At 42.2% G+C, this 9,439-nt stretch overlaps 1 protein-coding gene across 1 annotated transcript in view; it reads left to right on the top strand.

The window, feature by feature from the left end:
* The window catches only part of LOC101980065 (baculoviral IAP repeat-containing protein 1a-like), a 32,303-nt gene that overhangs the window by 2,351 nt on the left and 20,513 nt on the right, over nucleotides 1-9,439 (top strand). The window contains 4 exon segments of the mRNA XM_013349641.2: nucleotides 282-333; nucleotides 2,384-2,465; nucleotides 3,275-3,326; nucleotides 6,586-6,705. Coding sequence (XP_013205095.1) covers nucleotides 282-333; nucleotides 2,384-2,465; nucleotides 3,275-3,326; nucleotides 6,586-6,705 — 306 coding nt within the window.

Genomic DNA, 9,439 nt, shown 5'->3' with positions numbered 1-9,439 from the left:
TAGTGTATGGATGTGTATTCGTCCATGCCTGTGGGGAGGTCAATGTTGGTATAGGTTCCTGCCCTCCATCATTCTCTGCCTTATATTTTGAGATATGGAACCTGGGATCCACCTGACTCCATTCCTCCAGGGTTAGGGTTGGAGACATGGTGGACTGGGTCCTGAATTTACAGAGTCAATATCACACTTTTGTGGTTATGCTGAGGTATTTTACCTACCAAGGCATCTCCCTGGGTTCAGCTTTCATTTTTAATTATTCGGGGAACGGTGTTCATGTAAAGTTAGTACAGGTGCCCATGGAGGGCAGAGGTCTCAGAACACCTTCGAGCTACAGTAAGATGTAGGTGCTGGGCGCTGAACTCATGTCTCCTGCAAGTGTTAAGTGCATGCTCCCCTGTCCCTCCCAGCCGTTATTAAACGTTTGGTTTTGTTTTTCAAAAGATATTGTTCTCTGTATAGTCCTGATTGTCTTGTATCTCACTCTGTAGACCAGACTGGCCTCAAACTCACAGAGACCCTTCTGCCCCCGAATACTGGGATTAAAATCATGCACCACCATCACCAGGCTAAATGTTGCTTTATTGTCCCCAATATTACAATATGTCTTGTCAAGTAGCAGTTTCATGATTTCCCTTAACTAACAAATGAGTGGATCTGCACAGGGGTGGAAATGGTGTATAAAAGAAGGAAAATAACAGTGTTTAAGATATTACAAGTGCGCCTTTAATCCCAGCACTCGGGAGGCAGAGGCAGGCGGATCTCTGAGTTCAAGACCAGCCTGGTCTACAGAGCTAGTTGCAGGACAGGCTCCAAAGCCACAGAGAAACCCTGTCTTTAAAAACCAAAAAAAAAAAAAAAAAAAAAAAAAAAAAAAAAGATATTAAAAGTGGTTTCATTTACTGCAGAACATGCGCAAAGAAAACACTTGCTGGACACTGTGACACACACCTGTAATCCCAGCACGATGAGGTTGGAGACAGTAGAATCAGGAGTTCAAGGACATTTTCTGGTTTAAAAAAAATGGCAAAAAGACCAGATGCCTAGGTGACTGGACACCAGTGCCACAGGAGGGAAAACAGGTGTATTTTATTTCAAAGATTCGGAGTTTTTGAAATTGCAGTGGTCTTTTATTCTGCTTAGGAAAGGAAAGCATATTTTAATTATTTTTCATAATGTGTTCAGTGGTGTTTTTTGTATGTATTGTTTTTGTTTCTGCCACATACAGGTTCATTCCTGTACCTAGTTTCTAGACTTTCATTATGGAATCTCACGAAGTAGAGACAGTATAGTGAGCACCTCTTCCTGCCTGATCAAATCAAATTTCACCTGTGTCTTTCCCGCCATCTGCTCAGAATAGTGATGATCTGGTTATGTCAAAGCATATTCCAGAAAACACATGGTTCCATTTGTTATTCTTTTAGCACATGCCTTTAAATCATGACTAATAAAGAGAAAAGAACCACAGTGTCATTATTCCCAAAAAGATGAGCTTTAATACCTAATGCCATTAAATATCTTGGTCAGTGTTCACAGGCTCTGCTTCTTCCAGTTCTTGGGATTCTTTACATTGTGTGTGTGTGTGTGTGTCCCACACTCTACTGACTGAGAATCACTATCTTTGATTCTATTGCATATTTGTTTCAAGAAGAGAACAGTGGCTGCAGCAGTGTAGGCCTGCAGTCCAGGCTGTGCTTGAGCATGACATCACCACCGCAACAGAGGGAGAGCCTGTGTTGAAAGAAAATTAAAACAAGATGAAGGTTTCCTTTTGTTTTCTTTCTGTTGCTGTTGATTTCTGCTGGGCCATGACCCAAAGCAGCCTGAGAGGGAAGGGGTTTATTTGGCTTACATGTCCAGATTACCGTCCAGTGTGGAGGGACATCAGGGCAGGAACAGAAGCAGGGACAGACAGATGCCATAAAAGAACACCGCTTACTGCCTTGCTCCCAGGCTCATGCCCAGCTGCCTTTCTTAGGCTTCTCAGGACCCCTGCCCAGGGTGGCACTGCCCACAGTGGACTGGGTCTTCCCACATCTCTCATTAATTGAGAAAATGCCCAGACTGGACTACAGGCTAATCTGATAGAGGGATTTTCCCAACCATGGCTCCCCCTTCCCAGATGATTCCAGCTTCTGTCAAGTTGACAAAAGACTAACTGGCACAGGTTTGATTTTAAATAGTGATATATCTTATCAGTATTATGATTTAAATGTTTCTAACAGCATGATGTTAATCCTCATGAGGAAGCTGTCAGGAAAAATTTTGGCAGTTTTATTTAAAGATCAAATTCAACAATTTGATAGGATTTTAGCAAATATTTATTGTAATACAGAAAATCTTCATCATAGTATTGAGGTAATTTTAATTATGTTTTTAATTATAGGTGTGAATTTCTTCGAAGTAAGAAATCCTCGGAGGAAATTGCCCAGTATATTAAAAGCTACGAGGGATTTGTCCATTTCACGGTAATTCACAGCAACAAACTCTTCCCACTGGTGTGGATTCATTGAGGAGTTTTATTTTCTCATGGATTCAAGCTCCTGCATCTCATCTGCAGAGTGGAGACGCAAAAGTCTTGTCTTGCTAAGCTGAAACCATGTATATGTGAATTTTCAGGCTGCCTTTGAGTACTTCAGCTGCCTCCTTCCTCCTCCCCCACTGAGCTGGCTGCCCTCACTTCCTTCTGTTGCTTCTGTCTGGATGCCCTATCCAGTCTTCTGTCCTAGTACCTGGTGACAGCAGGACTCTCAGAGCTGGCTCCTGCCCCTTGTTGTCTAGGGTCTACACTAGTAGGGACTTCCCAGTGGTAAGTGGTGGGACACTTAGCCCACACAGAAGCCAAAGGAGAATGTAATGGCTGATGACCCAGAGGCTGTGTCTGCAGAGAGCAGGCCTGAGAGTCTGGGTGCAGTTTTCTCCGAGGGAGAGTTGCTCAGTTGGAAAGGTCCTTCTGAGGGGAGCTTCCTTCCCATGGCTCAGTTCCCCCTGAGCCAAATGCATCTGTGTGTGTGACTGCAGTTCTGTTGCTGAGCTGTGTGTCTGTTGAGAGTGACCACTAGAAAGCTCCCATTTGCACAGGTAAACATTCGCTGCTGTCTGTACTTCATAAAATTCCCGAGATCAACAGAAATCAGACTAAAGGTCTGCTTTGCCAACACTTCTGCTGCTCTAGTGAAATGTCACTTCAGTGCTGGGGGGGGTGTCCTTCAGTTGCAGCTCACAGACAGATGTATATTTTATAAATCAGTTAGTAACCTGAATTTATTTCCCTCAGGGAGAACATTTTGTGAATTCCTGGGTCAGAAGAGAATTACCTATGGTGTCAGGTAAGACCTCAGGCGCATTCAATAAGCTTTGCTTGTTTCTTTCCCTTTTTGTGCCTCCCTCCGCCATGTCTGCCTCCAGGTCTCTGTGTGTGTACCACATGTATGTAGGTGATTTTGGAAGCCATATGAGGATGTCAGATCTCTTGGAGCTGGAGTTACATGCACTTGTAAACAGCCTGATGTGGGTGCTGGGAATTGAACTTGGGTCTTCTGGAAGAGCAGTAAGTGTTATGTACCACTGAGCCATCTCTCCATTCCTCATCAACTTGCTTTAACAGTTAATTTCATAAGTGATTTCCCTATTATGGAATGATTGGATTGGTTTTGTTTTTACTTTATGGGTGGGAAAGATGGTTCTGGGCTCAAGCTCACTTGTTGCTCTCATAAAGAACTTGGGTTAGATTCCCAGTACCCATATGGCAGCTCACAACTCTCTAAGTCCAGTTACAGAGAATCCAATGTCCTCCTTTGACCTCCATGGGCACAGCAAAATGTGGTGCAGTCAAACATACAGACAAAACACCTGCATCAAAATAAAAGTAAATAAATCTTTAAAAGTAAAATTTTTAAAAACTTATGTTCAGTTAATTACTTAGTAGGTCCCATGTGTGAAGGTGCAAAAATAAGACAAAAATTTACAGGAGTTGGTTCTCTCCTTCAACCAGGAGATGTCCAGGAGTTAATTAGGAGGTTCACCTTTAGTGGCAAACATCTATACACCATGGCTACCACTGAGTAGCTTAGTGTTTATTGTAGGTAACCATAGTTAACATAGTATGGTCTGTGCTGTAAGTGATGTTTCCCTTCAAACAACTAAAATCTTGGATAAAATGTTTTGGAAGCATTTTTCAGAATCTTTCCTATCCCAGACTGGCCTCAAACTCAGATAATCTAGACCTTCGACCTCTTCCTGTTGAGTGCTGAGACAGGGTTGTCGGGTGCTGGGGAGGGAACCCACCGAGGTCTTCCTGAATGCTGAGAGAACGCTCTGCAAACTGAACTACAGCCACAGTCCCAAAAGCATTCTTAATTGGCCCAGTGCACTGTTAGGAAACTGAGAAACATTCACACTGAGATGAGGTGACGGATCTGAGGACATTAGTCACTTGGCTACCTTGAGCAAGGTCCTTTGTTTCCACTCCAGCACCCAAAGAAAACAAGACCTAGTGTTAGGGTTTTAGCTCAGTTACAGAGCATCTGCATAGCAGTTAGGACTATACTCTGAGTGAAGTCTCAGCAAGTTCAGGGACATGGGGACAAGGGCAGTGGACACAATGGAAACAATCATAATACACCAAGAATTCTATGGTCAACTGAGTGTGGTTGCTCAGTCCTGTGATCCCTGCTCTTGGAAGGGGAGAGAGGAGCTCAAGTCCAGGCTTGACAATGACATTGGATTAGAGGCCAGTGTAGGCTACATGACATCCTGACTCACAAAACTGAGAGGAATACATTCCTAAGTTAGCTCCAGTGTAGAGATCCATACTTGAAATCCCAGCAGAAAGAAAACTGAGTAAGAAATATTACAAGCTTAGGCTAAACATAGCAAAAAATGGTGCTCCCCGCCCCCATAAACATGGAGCTGAAGATGTCTCAGCTCTTCAGAGTTTTTGCTGTTCTTGCAGAGGAGTCAGGTTCAGTCCAAAGCACCTACATGGTAGCAAATTACAAGAGGCTCTAACTCCATCTGGACAGGATCTTACAACCTCTTCTGGTCACTTGGGGCCCCAGGCACACATTTGGTATAGATGCATAAGTGTATGAAACATACTCACACATGTACACACACACACACACACACCCCACACACAACATCCTCTGGCTGGAACCTCCATTGTCCAGTAACATGCTAAAATTCCAAACACAAAGGAAAAATAAAGGCAGCCAATGTTTGTTTCTAGGCCTTTAGAAAGCAGAGCTGTTCCTTTGGCCATTTATGCGAGAGCCTACAAGAATGGAGATATTGTAGGCATAGGGAATGGGCTGTTCAAAACGAGGCCGTTCATGAAAGTTTCCATAGCAAAACTGGAGTTGTCTACAGTGTTACCCAGCATGCTCTTGCCACTGTTAAAGAAGCAACATAAAGTTATGATTACTGGTAAGAAATTTACTGAGTATATTTTGCACTTTAAGAACTATAAGGGGAAAGGCCAGAGCAATGAGTGCAGACTGCTTTCCATGCAAACAAAAGGATTCCTGTTCTGTCTCTAGAACCCAAGTGACAAAAGCCAGGTGTCACTGTTGTGCGTTTGTAATCCCAGGGCTGGGAAGGAGAAACACTTGGAATTCTAGGGTTGGACAACCTAGCCAGGGAATGACAAACTCTCCCTAACAAGGGATAAGTAGTGAGGGTGTCCTCTGACTTTCACAGTGTGAACCGTACATGTACACATACCTGCACACACATGAACACACACAGAACTGTGAGTCCTCAGTTAGCTTCCTGATATAGGGAAGGAAACAATCAGATAAAAAAGGAAGCCAAAGAAAGTCTGGAATGCCAACCTGCTCCAACCAGAGAACCCACGGTGTGGGCACTAAGAAAGCAGCGGGACGTACTCCCTATGACCTTGTGTCTTAATAGAAGTCAAAAGTAAAATAAAAGGTTTCTAAACTGTAAAGATCTTTTTCTTTATTAAATCTAAGTGTGATGTGCTTTCCCAATGAAGTATGTAAAGCAGCAAAATCAATAACAAAACCCTAATCCTAGGATTAAGTGTGAACACAGGCAAGCTTTCATCTTGAGAAATTTGTCAGAACCAAGTTAAGGGCAAATTAATTTTCAAGTCCTCACAGCGTGGGGAAGACATGTAATGGTTCAGAAGCCAGGATGAGGCAGAAATCTAGTGAAGAACCACAATGTGGTCATCTCAAAGAGCAAGCCATCACCATGACCGTTTTTCAGGAGCCACAGGGAAAATTGCATTTCTCAAATCCTGACACTGACTCTAGAAACAGAAATCTCTTCTGCTTTTGTACTGTCCTTATGGTAAATGACCAAGAGATCCTCTTAAATTACATTTTGGCACATGGGTCACACGCAGACAGGAATAGAGTGGACAGAATGTCCCAGCCTTCACCACTCTGCTCCAGCAGCTCTGACGTGCTCCCTATTGGGTCTTTTCTTCCTTGTGTTTTCCTAACCTCCCTCCTTTATTCTGATGCGAGCACGGCACATCAGATCATTCCAGTTACATATACCGCTAACCTGAACTTTGCGATCAATCCAGTTGCGCTCACCTGCATCTGTTTTCCCAAGCTTACTGCAATGACAGTGTCTTCGCTAATGAAGAGCTAAGGCTGGACACTTTCAAGGACTGGCCCCACACGTCACCTGTGGCTGTTGAAGCTCTGGTCAGAGCAGGCCTTTTCTACACAGGTGAGCCAGCTTTGCCTTTATTTGTAAGTTTATGTGTAAGAATGATTGCCTCTGTGTACGTGTGCACATGCCTGTGTTGTGCCCTCAGAAGCAGACAGGGGAGAGGGTTGGGTCCTGTGGAACTGGAGTTACAAGTGGCTGTGAGCCATCATGTGGCTGCTGGAACCAAAGCCAACTCCTCTGCAAGAGCAGCAAGTTCCCTAGTGCTGAGCATCTCTGCCACCTTAGTCAGTGTTTGCATCACCACATTCTCTAATCCTGCTCTTGTGTCTCTCTCTGTGCTTCGACATTTGTCATAGATCTCTTTGGAAGCCCATGGACCTTCAGTTTTCTGTAGCTCAGCCTCTGAACTTGTGGCCTCTCCACCGCTTCAGCTAACAGCCATATTCCACTGGCACAGCTGATCTTCCCACATGGTCTTTCTTAACCCTTCGTCTCTTTGCCTGTCTTCCTCGAGTCTCACAGATGTCATGCTGGCAATGGTCTTGCCCAGTGGTTGACTTTTACCACAAAGAAAGTAAGCTCCATGTGGAGTTTCTTCAATGCCCATTATCTTCTCTGAAGTAGATTGGTGTTGCCAGAAGAAGACATGACTCATTGTCATAATAAAGAGCCTATTTTATTAAAACATCTTAAGTGCCATATTCTGCAGATCTCTGAAGTGTTTGAAGATGACCTGTCTATCTAAAATATAACTTTGTTTGACCTTGAAAACATACCTAATGTGACTACAAGTTCGGTTATATTAGGTAATTAATTACTAACCTACATTTCCTTATTATCTGAAAGAATTGATAATAATAACTTTCAAAGAGTAAAAATTTGCCTTACATTGTTGATGACCTGTCTAGGTACAAAAGGTTTAACAAGATTGGAAACATATGTATAGTATGTTTTAACAAAATTAATCTCAAATGTATCAATATACAAAATTTGTATATAATATACAAAAGTTCAATTTAATGTAAAATATTTAAAACAAGCAGTAGCTTTTAAAGTAGATTCAATAATCTACCCTTTTATTTTATCATATCTATATACTCCCTTTTTTCTTTCTGAGTAGTCTCCATAATCTATCCTTTTATCCTATCCTATCTACATCTGTCAAAGCCTGCTCCAAGAAAGTCAGCCAGGGCTCCTTGAAGGGGGTGCTGAGGCTAAAGATTGAGAGAAACTGAGAGAGAAAACCTAGGATGGATTCAGGGGACTTCCAATTTACTCTGGACAGCCCTGAGTTTATTTCAGAGTCTGATTATATCCAAAAACAGAACACAGCAGAGCACAGCCAGTCAGCATCTAACCACAGACCATTCCTGTCCTTAAGCAAGCAGTTTCTTTTATCTGGATGTGCCCTAAAGTTTGGCATCAGCAGTATTCTTTCACTAAATAGTGTCTTCTTCTCTCATTGGCAAAATATTCTTTCCCATGGGCTTAATCAGAGTTTTCTCACTGCTCTTGAGGATACTGGATCAGGCAGAGCAGGAAGCATGAACTCAAATGACTTTGAAGTCACAAATGACTCTAGATGGAAACTGAGTCACAAGTGGGCTCCCACATATATCCTCTTTTTATCTTGTCAAAAAAAGGACCTTGAATATAATTTTCTTTGTTTAGCTTTTTTCCTGATCATTACCAATAATAACTTATAACCAACCACCCTAAACAATGACAAAGATCCATAATCCATTGAATGAGCATGAAACTTCTACCCCACTGCTTGGGAATGTGGGCATTGTATTCTTAAATTTACTTCCTGCTGCCTGGGGGTGTTGGCATCTTTAGAAGATCCTGAAAAGAAAAATTGGGGCTAATTGTCAAGTCCTGGGAGAGATACTTGTATCATTTTTTGGTCCAGTCTATGTGTAATGGGAAAGTGCAGGGCTTGTCTCTTCCTGGCTAGAGTAGTCTTTGAGGCTGGATCAGCTCAACTAGCCACCTCAAAATTATGCTGAGCAGTTTTTAGTCCAAAGCTGATCTTTAAGTGGTGCTATCAGCAGAATGACATTATATGAACCAGGTGGCATCATTATTGTAGGGCCCCATCTTTTTCCTAGAGACTTCAGAGATTATTGTAGGTAAATTTATTGTCCACTGTGGAAAACTTAAACATTATTCATATCAAAAATGGAAAGTTTGAATTTTGAAATTTGAGAGACATGTATTCAAAGAAAGGCACCACAAAGACAAAAATAGGTATGGGAAGAAGAAGGAGAATTTGTAAAATCAGAGTTTTGATAACTTTCGTCTCTAGATTTTTTTCTTCTGTCTCACACCAGGTGTCTCTCCTAATATGAGACAGAAAGTGAGCTTTTCTTTTAACAACATGCTTGGATTTAGAGAAGGAGAGAATCACAGTCCAACTCCAAAGCCAGCTATGATTTTTGAGTTGGGACAGCCCTTATATTGAGAAGTAAGGAGGAATGTATGTTCAGGTAGTGAGATTTTACAAATTTAAGTGGTGTCATCAGTCAGATTTTACTTTGTTTGGTGATTATTTTTGGATAGCTATTTTTTCTTCTTTAGGTTCTACCCTATGTCTTAGATTTCTGAGAGTCTAGCTTCATGATGGAGGTACTGGCAGGAGCCATGTTTATTGCCACAGCTCTGTAGGTCCCTGATACCACCAAGAAGCATGCTGCCAAGTTCAAATGGCCAAAAGACACTTAAGATCATGCTCAACCTCCTTAGCGATCAGGGAAATGCAAATCAAAACAACTTTGAGATATCATCTTAC

The sequence above is a fragment of the Microtus ochrogaster genome, chromosome 19, assembly GCF_000317375.1.
Source record: "Microtus ochrogaster isolate Prairie Vole_2 chromosome 19, MicOch1.0, whole genome shotgun sequence".
Taxonomy (NCBI): Eukaryota; Metazoa; Chordata; class Mammalia; order Rodentia; family Cricetidae; genus Microtus; species Microtus ochrogaster.
The sequence above is the reverse complement of the archived record's forward strand: the minus strand, read 5'-3'. Positions and strand labels throughout refer to the sequence as shown.